This window comes from Papio anubis, chromosome 2, assembly GCF_008728515.1.
Source record: "Papio anubis isolate 15944 chromosome 2, Panubis1.0, whole genome shotgun sequence".
In the NCBI taxonomy this organism is placed as follows: domain Eukaryota; kingdom Metazoa; phylum Chordata; class Mammalia; order Primates; family Cercopithecidae; genus Papio; species Papio anubis.
The window spans coordinates 136,225,593-136,245,442 of record NC_044977.1 but is presented as its reverse complement, the minus strand read 5'-3'; the positions used below and the strand labels follow the sequence as shown (position 1 = coordinate 136,245,442).

Below are 19,850 nucleotides of genomic sequence, written 5' to 3'. Positions count from 1 at the left end.
AAAAAGACAATTTATGCCCATCTCTAACTCGTCTCTTTCAAGGATTATGAGAGAGACTTCTATAAGTGACTTGTGGCTCTGGGATGCTGTAAACTTGTCCTAGTTAACTGGATGAGGCTAGAAGCTTCTGGATTTGGTTGCTTCCCCATGGCCACCACTCTTCCTTCTTCCTTGCTATACAACCTTGATTTTGTTCAGGTACCCAAAAGCCATGTGCTTTAATGATGAGTGGGAACTGGATGCGGGGAGGTAAATCCTGGTTTAATACAACTGTCCTCAAAGTATAGTCCTGGAGGTCCCCATAAATATGAGGTTCCCCTCTTTTCCAGCTGCATGTCTTGAGGCCAGATTTTATTCATGTGGTTCAATCAAAACAACATATCGCAACAGACTGAATGCAGAAGTAGATAAGAGAACCATGTGTTCTATTGTCAGACATTAAAGAGATTTGTAAAACAGTGAAGCAATACTATTTTTCTAACGTGTTTTGCTTTGAAAAATACTCGTTATAAAAATGTTAACATGCAACAGAGTTTATTATTATAAATAAACACATTTTATGCCTCGCATTTCATCTCTAATATGACAAGTATCAATAAACAGATCCTATGTAAACAAAAGCTCTTTAGAATCTTTGGGGTTTTTTTGTCAGTTTTTTGTTTTTAAGAGACAGGGTCTTGCTCTGCTTTCCAAGCTATAGTGCAATGGTGTAAGCATAGTTTATCGCTGCCTCCAACTCTTGAGCTTAGGCAATCTTCCCACCTCAGCCTCCTGAGTAGACGGCACTACAGGCACGTGTCACCACACCTGGCTAATCTTTTTAATTTTTTGTAAAAATGGGGTCTCACTATGTTGCCTAGACTGGTCTCAAACTCCTGGCCTCAAGTGGTCCTTCCACCTCAGCCTCCTAAAGTGCTGTGATTATAGCCAGGAGCCACTGCACCCAGCCTAAGTCTTCAGTTTTTAAGAGTTAAAAAAAAAGGGAGAGATCAAAGTTTAATCATGTCAGTTAATTTCTCCTGCAAGAGATTGGTTTAGGAATGAGGCAGCAATAGTAATTTTGGCCAATGATGACAAGTTGTCTTTTGGGGGATTTCTGGGAAGTTTTTCTTTTCTCTTTAAAAAAAAAAAAAAAAAAAAAAAAAGATTTGTGGCCGAGCACAGTGGCTCACGCCTGTAATCCCAACACTTTGGGAGGCGGAGGCAGGCAGATCATGAGGTCAGGAGATCAAGACCATCCTGGCTAACAGGGTGAAACCCTGTCTCTACTAAAAATACAAAAAAAATTAGCCGGGCATGTTGGCAGGCACCTGTAATCCCAGCTACTCAAGAGGCTGAGGAAGGAGAATCGCTTGAACCCAGGTGGCAGAGGTTGCAGTGAGCCGAGATCGTGCCATTGCACTCCAGCCTGGATGACAGAGCAAGACTCCATCTGAAAAAAAAACAAAAAACAAAAAACAAGATCTATGAGAAGAAACTCTGCTACCTCTGTGCAGGGCTGTGTTTAGAGCTACTGCCTAAAGCTGCAGCAGCTCTCTCTGACCAAAGGGCAGTCAGCTGCAAGACCAAGCCAACATGGTGAGAATGGCAGGACCCGGGTCTCTGATAACATCACTGAACCAGTGAATTAGCTGACCCTGGAACTGCCCCATCTCAGATCTCTTGTTTATGAGAAAATGAATATTCTTTATTGTTTAAGGCATTGTTAGTATGGTTTCTGATACTTGTACCAGAAAACATTCAGTATTTTTGGTTGGTTGTTTTCTACCAAATGTTAAAGAGTTAGAAATCAAACCAAGAGATTTAAGCACAGAAAGTTAAATCCTGTTTATGTTTTGTTCATTTCTGAATCCCAGTTGCCTTTATCTGCATGCTGTGAATATTGACGAAAACATCACGGCTCATCAACTCAGACTTTTCACACTGTCAAGATCCTTTCATGAGCTGAATTATTTCCATTCTTCTCCAACAATACTCTGGGTGAGGGATTATAGCTAGAGCAGCACAAATATATCACCAACCCCTGGGAAAAAAATTAGGGCACACATTCCAATGACGGCAAAGGAGTAGCGCTACTCCCTGCGTGGTCAGAGACACCTGTATTTTAAGGTCATTCAAAATGTGAAGAAGGGAACCAAAGCAGTCAACTAGCCTAATACCCTCACTTTACAGATAAGGAAACTGAGGCCAGAAAGGCCTTGCTATATGCCCAGTCAATCCCAGCAAGAAGGATGCCTGCAGACCAACCCTATTAATCATTCATCTTGTCAGCACTGCAGGACCACAAGCATGGGTTTAATCAAGAATGAGATTTAGATTCCAGTTTCTCAAGCAATTAAGAGAGGGTAAATATTAGTAAGTAAAAAATAACTTCCCCTTTGGTATCAATCAGTTCAGTTTCCAAACTGTAAGTTAGAAAGAGAAAAAGCAGGAAGGAGCTCGGTGCCCAGTACCTAATTGCAACTCACAAAGTATTTGTTAAACTAAACTGACTTTATAACAAAGTAGGATTTTCTCTAATCCAAATCAGTGTTTTCCCAGTTACAGTTAATGAATACTCCTATGATTTAAAAGAGGCAATGATACTTAATGGGCACTTTCCCTCTCTTAGGAAACTTGAGGATGTATTTGGAGACCTCTGATTGTGGAGCTAGATTTGGTCTCTTCAAAGAATTTTGCTCCTGAGTTCATACAAGCTTAAGTTTCCATACATTTCGAGTGTTCATTTATTTGGAGTGAGAGTCAGGAGGGGAGAGAAGGGTGTGAAGGGTAAAGAAAGAGAAAGGAAAATTATGGGAAGAATTAAAACATAGTTTAATCCTTGCTTCACACATGCACACACGCATACACAGAGAGCAAGAGAGAGCTCAAAATAAAATGCTAGAAAGGATATTGGTCATGGGTCCTCTGCCTTTTGGCAAGGGAGTCTTCATCACTGATGCCAGCCATCAGGTACTTGAGGCCTGTGATCCAGGTGCGGGCCTCCTCGGGGTTGGAGGTGATGAGGTCCAGGGACTCCATGTGGTTGCCATGGTAGATGGTGAAGCAGCAGCTGGGGTCGAAGTTCCCCTCAGCTTGTCTGTGGAATATTTCAGACTGCCGGCCCTCAGTCACTTTGTAAATGGAATCAATAAGTACTGTGAGGAAGATGAGATACACACAGTTATACAGCAGGCAAAGATACTTGTTTACATGCACTAAGAAACAAGAAAAGCAAAATCATTTTAAATATAAAAAATAAGTATGAGGTTGGGCGCTCACGCCTGTAATCAAGCAGTTTGGGAGGTTGAGGCGGGCAGATTGCCTGAGCTCAGGAGTTCGACACCAGCCTGGGCAATATGGTGAAACCCCGTCTCTACTAAAATGCAAAGAAAATTAGCCGGGCTTGGTGGCGGGTGCCTGTAGTCCTAGCTACTCGGGAAGCTGAGGCAGGAGAATTGCTTGAACCTGGGAGGCAGAGGTTGCAGTGAGCCGAGATCGTGCCACTGCACTACAGCCTGGGTGACGGAGCAAGATTCCATCTCCAAAAAAAAATAAATAAGTATGAAAAAATTCATTGCCTGCAAGTTGTGGTTTCAAGTTAAATGTGAAACCCAGGCCCTGTTGTTTCCCACTAGAAACCTTCTCTGCATAACACTTGTGCTGCCTGAGCTGTCCTGACAACGTTCTCCTAAGGCAATAATTCAGGACGTGTTGAAATTTGCAGTAAAAAAAATAGATATGTCAACTGAAGCAAAAAGACTGGTAGAAAAAGGTGGCAATGACTATGTCAAATTTATAGTTTACAGATTTGTAGAAAATATGCAAAGACCTAGAGCGGACTTTGGTGTTTTGCAACATGCATTAGAAGATCATTAGAAAAGTGAAAGGAAAAAGAATTTCTGACAATCAAATAGCCGAGCTACATGGAATTGGCATTCCTAGAGAAAATGCCATGGGGCTAAGGTGGTGAAGGCAGAGCAGAGCTTGGAGAAGTAGAGAGGAACAAGGTGACACCCGAGGAGAGGCAGAAAGAGATATAGAAACATAAGACCCACTCCAGGGATGCTTATCAGGCCACTTAGGCTGGACTGGAAAGCTCAAGAGGGAGAATAACGGGAGATAAAACTGGAAAGGTAGACAATGGCTAGATTGTGGAGTGGCTGGAATCACAGAGATTAACATTATTTAGGTAGCAGAGCAAATATGAAGGTTTGGATCACTGAAGCACAGGGCAAGAAGGATAATTTCAGACTAATAAATTATTTTTGGTCTGTGTGCTTGTTTATTTTTCAGTAGGAATCAGAAGTTTGAATATCCTATTGATTATTTATATACACCATCTACCCCTCACTTCTGCCTTAATGGCAGAGTACCAATTTTTTTCTGGTATCAACTCATTTCCCACATGACTCACAGGGAAATGAGCCTATCCTCAGCCCAAGGTTCTGCCACCTTTGTACTCTAGGGCTTGCATCAGTGGTCCCCAGGTTCTCAGGCCTTCAACCTTGGACTTGGAATTATACCATCATCTCCCCTGCTTCTCAGGCCTTTGGACTCAAACTGAGCTACACCACCAGTTTCCCTGGTTCTCCAGCTTGCAGGTGGCCTATCATGTGACTTCTTGGCCTTCATAATCACATGAGCCAATTCCCCTAAGTCCTCTCTCAAACATCTATCTATTTATCTGTCTATCCTATTGATTGTGTTTCTCTAGGGAAAGCTGACTAACATAGTGTCGGGGAAAGCAGCTTTAAGTAGGAATCACATCAACATTTCTTTACTTCAAAATTCAAATGGTGTTGTTAATTCATTAATCACTTAATAGTGTTCAGAATATGGTAATACATTTTAAAGCCTATTAGCTTTATGATGTCCCTCACCTTTTATATGAATGTAAAACATCTCAGGCTGTAAAACCATATATTCTAACTAAAAAATATATATATAGTCTCCAACACAGGGGAAGTATTAGCATTTACAGTATTCATGGACAAGAAAACTTTTATGGATTTAAATTCCCCAAAGATGGTCATTATTCTGCCTCTCGATATCCAAAATCAACTAACTCCAAACTTACAAAAGTATAAAACTTCCACAGATCTGAAGCTTCAAGAGCCCACTCGGTATAACCCGTGTATTACTATGTCAAGCCAAGCAAAGAATTCAAAGGTTAGTTTTACTTTTCGCCTTCTCGCTCTTCCTGGAGGGTCGCCATCGGAGGCGCGTCCGGTGCTCATCCAGGTAAAAGAGGCGAACAAGCCCTTTGCTTCCACGTTTCAGCTTGATCATCTGTGTCCCGGACTGCATCACACTCATGCATCTTTCAACTGCAAAAGAAATCAGAGTGTATCCAGCTATCATACAATGCACAGGCATACTGGTGTCCAGGTTTTAGAGTCAAATAAAACCTCTGATTCACCTGCAAAGACTCCAAGGACCAGAACAAATTTGGTAGAGGTAATCTGAAAAGTGAGTTGTTAAGGAATTGATTCAGTAGGCTTAAGCCAGTAAAAAGTCTTACTAACAGGAAACAATAAAATCTACTTCCAGGTAAATAATGCATTACTTCATAGGGCTATCTTCTGTTCTGTTTTTTGGTATGAGACTTATGACCACTTGATACTTGGATATATGTTCTTAAAGTAAGTTCTCAGACATGATAAGTCTTGTGAGTTTTTATAGAGCCAATTATAAAAGTATCTTATAATAATGCTTTAAATGCAATCAACAGAAACAAGATTGGCAAAATGCTGACTATTGTTGAAACTGGATAATGATTACCTATGAATTCATGTTATATATTTGTGATGTTTGAAAATAGCTAAATAAATTTTTATATATGTAATCAGAAAGAAATCAGGTTTCCACAGTTGACCATAAAACACTTGCTGATGCATTAAACTGCTAAGATAACCCATCTAGAGGAATAACCTGGTAAATGAATCCAAATCACTTATAGTCCAAGTTAAAGCTGTCATTTAAATCCACTCTGCTTTGAGATGAACCTTGCTGGATATAGGAATCTGTTATTTTTGCCTGTTTCCCTGTGTTTGGTAATGGTGCCCCAACTTTTCCTTTACAAACATTCCTCTACCATTTTGTGTGCCTTTGATGGCCTGCCAATCACCCCAGTGAAAAAGTAGACACACCTGACTTAAGCTTGGAGCAAATCTGACTCTCTCCCAAGAACATAAATCCTGAGCAGATCATTGCTTGAAAACAGAACTGAGCCATTCAACAACTGAGATACTCCTAGTTGGCCACAATAAGACGTGACAGTTGTCACAAATCTTATTCTTCCTAAGACTGACAAATGATCCCATTTCCCCCTTGATTCTGCAAGTTACCCAGTACCCTTCTAAATATTTTTTTATTATATCACCCAGAAATAGCTTTTGTTTCACAAAGATTAAAACTAACATACGGCCGGGCGCGGTGGCTCAAGCCTGTAATCCCAGCACTTTGGGAGGCCGAGATGGGCGGATCACGAGGTCAGGAGATCGAGACCATCCTGGCTAACACGGTGAAACCCCGTCTCTACTAAGAAATACAAAAAATAGCCGGGCGAGGTGGCGGGCGCCTGTAGTCCCAGCTACTCGGGAGGCTGAGGCCGGAGAATGGCGTGAACCCGGGAGGCGGAGCTTGCAGTGAGCTGAGATCCGGCCACTGCACTCTAGCCTGGGCTACAGAGCGAGACTCCGTCTCAAAAAAAAAAAAAAAAAAAAAAACTAACATACAGGCTTACGTATAAACCATTAGAGCACTCAAAATACCTAGTTCTGAGTACCTACCTCATCAAGCAGTATGCTGTTAGAAACAGATAAAAGAAACACAATAAACAAACCTCAGCAACATTAGACTTCAGCTTTTTTAGCTAAATATTTTATCTTTACTAGGAAAGATAATCTCATCCAACAGCTTAACATTGTATGCACAGGGTACCTACTAAAGGTAATTTCAACATAACCAGTCTTCACAGTTTACTCCATGAAGTCTTTCCTTCCCTCAAAGAAATCAAGGAGGAACTGCAGAAAATTAAGTATAGTTTCAGGATTTGACACTACAAAGAAGGTGAAGTATAGGTTGCTTTTACTCATTTTATCTGACATATCAAATACCCAAATAACAAAAATATTACTTAAGAAGGCCGGGCGCTGTGGCTCATGACTGTAATCCCAGCACTTTGGGAGGCCAAGGCGGGTGGATCACCTGAGGTCAGGAGCTTGAGACCAGCCTGACCAACATGGTAAAACCCCATCTCAATAAAAACCCATTTTAAAAATTTAAAAAATTAGCCGGGCGTGGTGGCGGGCACCTGTAATCCTAGGTACTTGGGAGGTTAAGGCAGGAGAATCGCTTGAACCCAGGAGAAGGAGGTTGCAGTGAGCTGAGATCACACCATTGCACTCCAGCCTGGGCGACAAGAGCAAAACTTGGTCTCAAAAAAACAAACAACAACAAAAAATTACTTAAGAAACACACAAACCTAACATGCTTACTTTAAAGCACAGAACAAAAGTTGAGATTTAATTTCACATAAATTAGTATATTCGGTCACTGAGCATCATTTTTTTAGGCAATGAAAGCTACATATTTGAATTCTTGGCAGCCACATTAACCATCTCACACGAGGAATTAAAGGGTCAAGACAAAACCACCAAATCAAACCAACCAAGCCAAAATTCCCAGAAAAACCTATTAGAATTTCACTGACCACTGACAATAGATCACATCAATCAACAGATGTTTATAGACCAACTCCCTGTTCCAGGCACAAGACTATTTCATGAGGTGAAGCAAAGAACAAGGAGACTTTCTGTTTGACCTTAAAGAGTGTAAATTTTAAGAGAACAGAACATCTATGAAGGATATTTATTAATGACAATTCAGAGCTGTGGTGAAGAATACAGTGTGGTTCCAACTTGGGACAGAATCCCAGATCTGCCACTTACTAGCTGTATGACTACATACAGCTAGTAACTCATTTCCTTATCTATAAAATGGGAATAATTATCTACTTCCTGAATTGAGGTAAGGATTGAATGAGTCAATTCATGTAAAGTACTGAAAACAGTAGCTGGCACATCCTAAACACTAAAAATGGTAGCTATTTGTAACAGACTGAATGTGTCTTGTCCCCAAAGTCCTAACCCTCAGTGTGATGGTATTTGGAGATGGGTCTTTTGAGTGGTAATTAGAAACAGATGAGGTCATGCAAGTGGGGCACCATTATCTCTCTTATTCTCTCTTTCTCTCTCTCTTTCTCTCTCTCTCCACTCCCCCATATGAAGATACAGCAAGAAGGTAGCCACCTATAAGCCAGGAACACAGCCCTCACCAGGAAATGAATCTGCTGGGACTTTGATCTTAGACTTTTCAGCATCCAGCATTGTGAGAAATAAATGTCTGCTGTTTAAGCTACCCAGTCTGTGGTATTTTGTTACAGTAATTGAAGCTGACTAAGACACTATTATAGTTTTATTGTTATTGAAATAGTTAAAAATAAATGCCCAGTCAGAAGTAAATACAGAAACACTAGGGAGGCCAAAGAAAAAGAGAATAGAGTAGGCTGGAATGGGGAGAAATGTAGTAATAAGACACCATCAATGAAGACTTGGGGATAGGAAAGGGTATGAGTAAAGTATGATCAGAGAAAAGAGAAAAGATGAGCCTCTATCTTTGGAAGAGCGATTCAAAAGGGAACTGATAGAATGTATGATTCCATGAGCTAGATAAAACTAGGTTGTGGGGGGACTGGGGATGCTGGTTAAGATTTTGATCCACTGGCAATGAGAGGCTCACTACATATATCTGTGCAAAGGATTGGCTGGCTAAAAAATATAATTTAGGAAGATGTTTCCTTGGGAAGAGAGAATAAAATAAATTGTTTAAGCCAGAGTGGAAAACCGAGTTAACTATATTATCAGAGATCTAACAGCAAGGACTGACTATGTATCTGACACAGGATCCTCTGCTTTGTTCACAATCCCTTTCTTTCTCAGCTCCTTTTCCTTTCCCCGAAATGGAACTGCCATGGCTATAACAGCTCAACATTTTAACAGGAACGGTGTATCTGCACATTGTTTTAGCATAAAATCATATAAATCATATAATACGATTTCTATGAGACCCTAAATCTGAAACAATATGCATCTTAAATTGTTTATGCTTTATGCTTTCTACTTGATTGCTCCCTATCACCTAGAAAAGCCATCTGGATAGAGGTAAACTGAAAAATCAAGTCCACTGAAATCTTGAGACTCATCTAACCTACTTTTCCCTTCCCCAAACAAGACAGTTGACAATCCCTTGTAATTATAAAGCTAACCAGAGATGAAGCACCCTCAATAACTCTTTGCAACTCATTCCAGTGGGTAAAAGTCACCAACACTACAGACAAACTATTCTTCCAGTCTCATCTAGATCATTCACGTGTCAGCACAAGCCAATTTCTTCCTAGTCTGCCTCCAACAGAAATGATTAACAACAGTTGGCCGGGCGCGGTGGCTCAAGCCTGTAATCCCAGCACTTTGGGAGGCCGAGGAGGGTGGATCACGAGGTCAGGAGATCGGCACTCTATCCCGGCTAACATGGTGAAACCCCGCCTCTACTAAAATACAAAACTAGTCAAGCGCGGGTGGCGTGGCTGCCTGTAGTCCCAGCTACTCATGAGGCTGAGGCAGGAGAATGGCTGGAACCTGAGAGGCGGAGTTTCAGCAGTGAGTCGAGATCGCTGCCACTGCACTCCAGCCTATGACAGCTGCAGACTCTGTCTCAAAAAAAACAAAAAAAAAAAAAAAAACAAAAACAACAGTTACCACCCCTAAAAATCATTGTCCACCCATGCTCTATTGGTAGACTCCATAAAAGAGAATAAGAATGGCTTTGCCCACAGGTAAACAAGGGAAGAGTTCTAGTGACTTAGAATGATTTAACTTCATCACACACATTTCCAGTGCTCAAGTTTCTCTGAGAAAAGTCTGCAAAATGCAGGTGACAAATTCGCAGCTGCCAATATGTGCACTATCCCTTTGATTCTACATTCTCCTCTATGATACCCTTAATATAGCTAAAAAATAAGTTTATTTGGATACAATACGGCAACATCCAAGAATATTAAGGGAGAAACACCTACCAGCCCATCACATAGTGTTATGCTCTAGACCTTCACATGTATACAAATGTGTTGCACTGGTTGAAATTGTGATATTTAAGCCATTTGGCACTCTGCTTTTTTCATTTGTATTATAACAGCTTTCCATGTTTCTACAGAGTCTTAATAATTATCATTTTAATGGCTGCCTAACAGAGTAGGATAAATATTTAAAGAGCAGAAGAGATGAGTTGAAGACTATATTCCTAACTTTATTACATAACTAGAGTTTTAAAACTCTTAATAGAGTCCCATCAATAAAAGGCATAATAATGTGGTCTACAAGGTCTTTAAGAATTCAATTTTTTAAAAGAATTAAATCAATCCTTTCTGCCACAAGCAGTTTAATATAAGTAAATTTCCTTAGGGGCTATAAGGTCACTAAATCCCTCAAGCAGAAAATGCTGTAAAAAAATATATACTTCAGATTTGAAGTAACATATTAACATCATTTATGTTATATATGTGTATATCGCTTGACTATATACATATATGATAATACATATATACGTATATATGATTAGTATATGTCATTTGGATATACATATATACATATATGATTACTATATATTATTTGGAGGAAGGTTTCCAAGATTTCAACCAAGTATATATGACATCTAAGAAGGTTTAATTCTTCAAATTATGTTTGAATCAGAAATAATCACATTCTGTTAGGAACGTCATACATGCCACATGATGCTGATTTTTTTTTTTTACAGCTTTACTGAGGTGTCATTGACATGCAATAAAATTCAACTGTTTTAAATGTACAATTCACTGACTTTAGTTTATTTCCAGAGTTGTGTGACAGTCTAATCATACAACGTTTCCATTATCCCTCATGCCCATTTACAGTCAGTCCCCATTTTTACCACAGTCCTGGACAACCACTGACCTACTTTCTATCTCAATAAATGGGCCTTTCCTGGAGAGTTCATATAAATAAAATCATATCATAGGTGGTATTTTGTGCTTGGCCTTTCACTTAGCATAATGTTTTTGAGTTTCCTATGATGACTATGTTGTTTCTTATCTTCTTTTCATTCCTCCAGCCCCGCCACATCATGCTAAACTCCTCCACTGGCACTTAGGGTAAAAATTATCCTGAATAGAAGACAGGTTGAGTAAAATAAACAACCGAGTACTATGTAAGTGTAAAAGATAATGAGGAAGATCTCTGTGAACTGATATGGAGTAACTTCCAAGATGTTTCAATAAGAAAACGTATGAATAGGCACATATAGTATGATATCTTTTGTGTAAGAAAAGAATGGGAAATTTTTTAAATATACAAATACCTGCTTGTCATTACAAAAATAAACTCAAGAAGGATAAATCAGAAAACAATGGCCCTTGTTACCTGTAAGAATGAGAGAAAATCAAGTAGAAAGGATAAGAAAGGGAATGACACCACTCTTAGTATCCCACATACTTAAAATTAAATCAGTAAGAGTGGGAAGGGGAACAAAACAGAAAGTAACACAGTCCTGCATCTCTTCAGGGCAAGGATGCATTCTGAGAAATGTGTCATTAGGGAAGTTCGTCATTGTGTGAACATCATAGAGTGTATTTACACAGACCTAGATTGCACAGCCTATTGCACATCTAGGCTGTATGGTATAAGCTACAGCTCCTAGGCTACAAACCTGTACAACATGCTACTGTGCTGAATACTATAGGCAATTGTAAGAAAACATAGAAAAGGTATAATAAAAATACGGTATTATAATCTCTTGGGAACCACTGTCATATATGTGGTCCATTATTTACTGAAATGTCATTATGTGGCACATGACTATAAATGTACAAACAGAAAGTAATCTACACACACACATATACATATTTGTGCATGTGTATATTTGCATGTTTGTATATATGTGTATGTTTTTATTTACCTGCACATATGTATTTCCTTGTTCTAGCCTTTGAAAAGACCAACAGGCAAAATCACTTCTAGCAGTAATATGCACACCTGGTGCCCCGATCATTCTTTGCTACAAAAGACACCTTGAGACAGATTTTCACATACAGAGTCATGACCATACACCGAGATTAGGGTCATATAAGAATATCATTTGCACTCTTTTGTGAACACATCTATTCTGGGACACTGATCACTAAACTGTGAATTAGCAGGCACAAAAACAACAACAACAACAAAGCCCAGGTCCTTTGCAAGACAATCTTTTCAGTAAAAAGGTACATGAAAAATGTGAACTGACTTCCTGCCAGCTTCCACAGATTAGAGTAAATCTGAGTAACTGAAAGAGATTAGCTTCTGGAAACAATTTCATTTCCATGTGGAAAAAGTGCAAAATGATGCAGGTAATGTTTGTCAAAAAGTAAGGAAAGGGAGATTTCCTAAAACCATCAGGGCAGAAGTGAAGGGTATATTCGTTTAATTCTCAGCACCAACCCAACACTTATTTTGGGACTTGGTACACAGCAGGTGCTGAGAGATCTAGTTTACAGCACAGCAACTTGATAACAGCGTCTGCCCACAGTTTTGTGGGCACAAAGAATGGAGCAAACAGAGTTCTGGTCTGGGCTCTGTCACTGGCTGTGTGAACTTCAGAAGGTAACTGAATACCCTACTTTCCTCAACCTAAAAAGGCATTTTTCTCTATGTTCTGTGAGTTTATAAAACAGCTGATATAGCTTTCATAAATGTTATTTTATCTTTCAATAAGAAAAAATTCCAGTTCCTTTGAAAGCCTTTTACAATAATTTTAAAGAAAAAAGATTAGCATCTGGATGTCTTACCAGAGAGAGGATTTTTTAAAAATGATCTCCATATAAAACATAACTGCTTGGCTGGGTGCGTTGGCTCACACCTGTAATCCCCAGCACTTTAGAAGGCCAAAGCAAGAGGATCACTTGTGCCCATGAGTTCAAGAACAGCCAGGGCCACGTAGGGAGACCTGGTCTCTACAAAAAATTTTAAAAATTAGCCAGGTCTGGTGGCACAAACCTAGAGTCCCAGCTACTCAGGAGGCTAAGATGAGAGGCTCTCTTGAGCCCAGGAGCTTGAGGCTGTGGTGAGCTGTGACTGCACCATTGCACTCCAGTCTAGGAGATAGAGCAAGACCCTGGTCTCAATCAACCAACCAATAAAATATTAAGTAAAGCCATTCCCTGTGAAGAGTAGTTTATATAAATAAATATATATGATATATAAACTAATTATAGTTTATTTATATAAAACTGCTCTCCACAGCAAATGGCTTCACTTAAAAAGCTATTCTTTGCCAGTAGTAAGGCCTTAAAGTCAAATAATATGAGCTTATGAATAAATGTGCTTACAAACAACCATGGAGTGCTTCACTCTTATTAAGTCATGATTCTTCCCACTAAAGAACAAACAATGTGGAGTTTGTTAATTTTTTTTCATTGCCTAAATCATTCCTGTGGAGAAGACAAGATTATTTAAAAGGCTTTTAAAAACTAATTGGTTAACAGTTTGAAAACTGTTTGCGAACCTTGCATGTACACAGTCAATATGTTTATAAACTTGATAAATACAAATGAGGAGAATTAGATCAAAGAAAGGGTGAAAGGAATTAATCAGTAATTTGTTAAATGTCAGATCTTTTTTCTATTTGTATTAAACCCTTCCACATAACACTTTCTTTTTTAATGATGTCTATTTCATATGTAACAATTGTGTCTGTTCCATGTTTTCCATACTCACGGGAAACAAAACGAAATATTAAAAATTCATAACAATGTAGTGGCGAGTAGGGTCACCAAAGCCACTCAGAGAAAAGAGACCCTAAACCCTGGCAAGTGAAAGATAAGAATATCCTGCTAGCCAGGCTTCTGGCCTCTCTCTGTGCAAACTGGTTAAGAGACTGATAAAAATCACTGTTTGCCTCCTCTGCAAGGTTTTAATTAATGATAAAAAGGATTAGTGTGACAAGTCTTAGATTGTAGCGAATCTGGTGTACTTTGTGCTATGAATTTGTCTCTCTGCGTCATTCTGTCATGGAGAGCATTCCACTGGATAAAATGCGGGCCTAGGACTCCTGCCATTCAAGCTGGCCTGGCAGATTGGTCAGTTACAGACTTTGCTTTGGGTCCCTGAGACAAAAACTGAAGGAGGTTTCCCTCGATTTATGTCCTAGGGAGCATGACCCTGTGACCACATAGAGGTACTCTCTCTTTGTCTCCACCACTTGGAGGGTGGGAATTTTCAGATTCACGTCCAGTGGCTAGTCTGAAAGGAGTCAGCACACTTAGTCCAAATGTGTCAAGCCCTTGGATGAGTTTTGTCTTAAAAGTTCTCATGCTACCTTAAGCCCATTTCTGAGAGTAAATTCTTGGGGATCATGGAAATGCTTCCGCTACCTCCTCTCTAGAAATACCTCTTGCTTGTATGATTAAAAAAAAAATCTGAAAAATTACCATTTGGCTTTAAAGAACTTTTGGATTGAGTCACTATTAGAACTAAGTACACCATTAAAACAAAAACGACTTTAGCAATCTCTTATTCTCAACAATTTTTTTAAAGGTTTAAATTAAAAGAAGGATGCATTATAATGTCATCGTTAGCATTAAAAAACATCTTACGCAGTTAAAATCCTTTTCAAGCCCGAAAATGCCTGCTCTAGCTCCTTCTGGGAAAAATAATGGCAACTGCCCCATACTAAAGCTCAGTAGCGGAGGCTCTGCCCTTTCACAGTGGCAGCCTGAGTTCAACTGCTGGCTTAGAGAATGAGTCCTTTCTGGTCTGTTATTTGTGTGACCTTTGCCATTTATTGATTTTTTCCCCCTCCATGAACAACTTCTAACTTCTTGTGTTGAATTTTCTCTTCTCTGAGCTACGTTTGGGGTGATTCTAGACCTTGTACAAACCACTTGCCCTCCCTTTGGAGACACCTCATGCATCTGCAGCTAACTCATAACCTAAGTCAAGGCTTACTGGTTTCACTTGGGAAAATATCTTTGTCAGAGGAAGTGGGGGGAAAAGAGGGCTTAAAAGCCAAGGGTGTCAGCTGTTTGTCCCAGCTCTAGCTGGTCAAGAGGGATTTTAATAATCTTTTTTTGAGAAAAAAGGGCTCTAGAAGTAAAAGTCAGCTTAATTAAAAACAGATATCAAAGCTATACATATATTCAAAAGGGCTTTATGCCTTTTTCTCTTCTTGAATCTTGTTTTTTGAGGAAAAAATGTTTTCTTCTCAGTCCACTCAATTGTTTCTCCATTTACTTCTGTCTTCTTGCTACCCTTGATGCCCACAAGCCAGGACCTAAGGTAATTTCTGACAGCCTGGGACTCCTTAGGAAAAACAGAGGAGGAGATCCCGTTTTAGGAAAAAATTCTGCTTTCCTCATGGAACCCCAAGAACTGTAAATGGACAGATCTGCTCAAAATCTAAGACTTTGCTCTGTTTGCATTGTATCACCGATCTTTTTTACTTTGGGGAGCACCAAAAATAACTCTGCATTATGAGCAAACTTTTAGCCTTGGTGTGTAATAGCTAGGTAAAGAAATATACTTTTTGAGATATATTTTAGCCTTGGTATATGATTAGCTATGTAGGAAATACATGTTTACTATTGCTCTGTAGTAATAACCATTCACTATAAGTGGCAGTTGCTTATAAGAAAATACTCCTTTCTTTGGACATTTAGATAAGAAAAGCATGCTCTTGGGCATGAAGAAGGTATTGAATGGGGGAACAGGTTGACAACAGAGTGGGCTGATTGCCATTGGGTTACCCACCAGCCTTGGAAAAATGTCTTTGCAATGAAATACACTGTGGAAGCGCTATAATGCCTCATCCGGTTGAGTTTCCATCTTTTTGAGAACCCAGGATTCAGTATGTAAATGGGATCTTCAATCCCTGGTGGTTTGTTTTACCTTCCAGTTGTGCCTGTTTATTATGCCCTAGAAACTGACTTCTTCCTCACCCTGTTCCTTAAAAGGCTTCACCCTAAAGCCAATAATACAATTTAAAAACTCACATCTTTAAATTTTAAAGAAATCTCCATGTGTAAGAGTGTCTGCTTTTCCTGGCTAAAATGGTGTGAACTTTAAGTCACATCATTTTTTCTTGGTTTGAATAAAATGTAAATCCTCTATCTTGTTTGATCTAAGAGTTGCCCTCTTAAAAATGCAAATTTAGAGTTGCCCAGCTGACCACTGTTTAGGGCAGGAAGCAAGTAATCAAGAGACTGATGGTCTAAAATGGGAAAGAGAAACTTAAAAACTGGCAAATAAAAAATGTATTACTCTAATAACAGATCTACTTCTGTTTGTCTGTGTATTTATATGTGTTGCTTGTATGATATTTATATAAAACAGCCCTAACAAATTCGCTTAAAGAAAAATAAGTACTTAAATAATATGTTTTGTTAAAAAAAAAACCCATGAAAGCATTTTAGGTTTTTTATTATAGTAATCTTTAGTAAATAAATATAATGTGTACTTGTTTTTTTTTCTTTTGAGACAGCATGTCACCCAGGCTGGAGTGCACTGGTGTGATCACAGCTCACTGAAGCCTCAACCTCCCTGGGCTCAGGTGATCCTTCCACCTTAGCTTTCTGAGTAGCTGGGAGTACAGGTGCACACCACCACACCTGGCTAATTTTTGTACTTTTTCATAAAGACAGGGTTTCACCATGTTGGCCAGGCTGGTCTCAAACTCCTGGGCTCAAGCGATCTACCTGCCTCAGCCTCCCAGAGTGCTAGGATTACACGTATAAATCTCTGTTTTATTTAAAGATTATTAATAAAAATATCTTCAAAATTTAGGCATTTGGGAAGAAAAATGGCAGATAGAAGTCAGGACTAAGATGCAGCTACCATTTGGATGGACAGGACAGAGTACGGAGACTCACACTGTGAACTTCTGCTCCAAGAACCACTGCAGGAATGTGCCAGGAAGAGCAAGGGTTCACAGATCCTGTGGAAGAAACAGCTCACTCTGCAAATTCCACGAGACAGCAAAAAAACTGAGTTCCCAAAGTATAAAAGGAGAAAACCTTCCTTTGAACACATATGTACCCTGGGGAACCTGAAAATTCAGATTATAGGAGAAGGAATTAACTTTACCTAGAGCTGAAATGGATTTTAGCGAGCCAAGCAAAATATTGAAGTAGAAGCAGCAGCAGGAACAGCCCTGTAGGCACTCCTAGTCCCCAGCTCCAGACTAGGGAAGCCATTCTTGACTTTATCTAACAGGGGTCCTTGGGGAAGGGATCCCACAGAACTAGGGAGGGGGTTACAGGGTGAAAGAAACTTCTAGCTGAACTTTGTAATAATTTCGACTGAGCATGAATTTTCTTGAGCAGAATCTGGAGGGAAAAACAGAAATTGCTGCAGGAGCCATGGCTGACAGTGTGAGCAGGCAGGAAGAGGCGAGGCCTGAAAGCTGTGCTTGCTTTCTCAACGAGGAGGCTTGTAGCCTGCAGCAAGGTCTGAGCCTAGTACATAGACTGCCCGCGTATAAACTGCATGAAGCTGCATGGGAGCTGAGGGAGCCCTGTCACTGCTAGTTTCCCCCCACTTCTCTGGAACCAGCTCCCTAGCTTCATGAAAGCTGTGTGAGGCCTGTCACTGCCAGCTTTCCCTCACTTCTCTGGAAACCTGTATGATGAAGCAGAGGCAGCCATAATCACTCTTGGAACATAATTCCATTGACCATGCCACACAGCAGCCTCAGCAAGTCCCACCCAAGGAGAATCTGAGCTCAGACCCGCCGAATCCTGCCCCCACTGGATGGTATTTCTCTATCTGCCCAGGTTGCTAAACACAAAAGACATAAAGTCTTGGAAACTTTATGGCCCTGCCCATCACTGGAGAAACCAGAACATTTATCCTGGTCAACTTAGGGCAAGCTTATATCCTCTTTCTACTACTGCAGCTGGTGCTCTCTTGAAAGTGCCACCTCCTGACTGGAGGTCAACCAACTGAAGCAATTATAGCAACTCAAGACAGAATAACCCTGCTCCCAGGAAAGAGAAAACAACAGCAAATTTCATTGCATGCAATATACTGGCTAACCAGAGGTCCTGAGTATGTCTACATGACAATTTCACTGCCACCATAACCAGCATTCAAGAAAACCAGCGCACTAAACTACAAGCAACGAATCTCACAGAGTCTACTTCATTCCCCTGCTACCTCCACCAAAGCAGGGCTGGTATCCACAGCTAGGAGACATGAAGATGCAGGACATTATAGGACTCTTTGCAGACTTTCCCTAGCACCATCCCAGAGCCTGCTGCCCCACTGGGTGGCTAGACCCAGAAGAGCAATAAGAATCACTGCAGTCCAACTCTCAGGAAGCCCCACCCCTAGGGGAAGCAGGAGAACACCACATCAAACAATCGCCCCATGGGAATAAAGAATCTGTACAGCAGCCCTTGAATCCCAGCTCTTTCCAATGAAATAGTCTACCCAAAGGGGAAAGAACCAAAACAACAATTCTGGTACTATGGCAAAAAAAGGTTCTATAGTACCCTCAAAAGATCACACTAGTTCCCAGCAATGGATCCAAACCAAGAACAAATCTGTTAATTGCCAGAAAAAAAGAATTCAGAAGGTCTATTATTGAGCTACTCAAGAAGATACCAGGGAGAGGTGAAAAACAAAGAAATTAAGAAAACCATAAAGGATATGAATGAAAATTTGCCAGACAAATATATATAATAAAATAAAAACAATCACAACTTCTGGAAATGAAAGACACTTAGAGAAATACAAAATATACCAGAAAGTTTCAACAGTAGACTAGAACAAGTAGAAGAAAAAACTTCAGAGCTCAAAGACAAGGGTTTTAAATTAACACAAACTGATAAAGATAAGGAAAAAAGAATTTTAAAAAAGAACAAAGCTTCCAAGAAATTTGAAATTATGTTAAATGACTAACCGTAAGAATAATTGGTGTTCCTGAGCAAGAAGATAAATCTAAAAGTCGGAAAAACATATTTGAGGCAACAATCATGGAAAACTTCCCTGGCCTCACTAGAAAGCTAGACATTCAAATATAAGAAGCTCGAAGAACACCCAGGAAATTAATTGCAAAAAGACCACCACCACTGGGCACGGTGGCTCACACCTGTAATCCCAGCACTTTAGGATGCCAAGGCGGGTGGATCACCTGAGGTCAGGAAATCGAGATCATCCTGGCTAACATGGTGAAATTCCATCTCTAATAAAAATACAAAAAATTGGCCGGGCATGGGGGCACATGCCTGTAATCCCAGCTACTCGGGAGGCCAAGGCAGGTGAATCGCTTGAACCCAGGAGGCAGAGGTTACGGTGAGCCGAGATTGTGCCATTGCACTCCAGCCTGGGCAACAAGAGCAAAACTCCATCTGAGAAAAAAAAAAAAAAATTATGTAGGCACATAGTCAACAGATTATCTAAAGTAAAGATTAAGAAAAGAATCTTAAGAGCTGTGAGGAAAAACCATCAAGTAACCTACAAAGGAAAACCTATCAGATTAACAGAAGATTTCTCAGCAGAAATCCTATAAGCTAGTAGAAATTGGGACCCTATCTTTGACCTCCTCAAACGAAATAATTATCAGCCAAGAATACTGTAATCCAGCAAAACTAAGATCCACAAATGTAAGGGACATAAAGTCTTTTTCAAACAAATGCTGAGAGAATTCACCACTACCAAGCCAGCACTACAAGAACTGCTAAAAGGAGCTCTAAAACTTGAAAGAAAACCTCAAAAAACACCAAAACAGAAGCTCCTTAAAGC

At 39.9% G+C, this 19,850-nt stretch overlaps 1 protein-coding gene across 11 annotated transcripts in view; it reads right to left on the bottom strand.

The window, feature by feature from the left end:
* Positions 1-19,850, bottom strand: part of PLCH1 (phospholipase C eta 1) — a 264,401-nt gene that overhangs the window by 99,637 nt on the left and 144,914 nt on the right. For all 11 annotated transcript variants that reach the window (XM_017955766.3, XM_017955767.3, XM_031663635.1 and 8 more), the window contains 2 exons: positions 5,163-5,309; positions 2,894-3,137 (listed from right to left, as the gene is read on the bottom strand). In XM_017955766.3, coding sequence (XP_017811255.1) covers positions 2,894-3,137; positions 5,163-5,309 — 391 coding nt within the window. The remainder of the gene's footprint in view (positions 1-2,893; positions 3,138-5,162; positions 5,310-19,850) is intronic.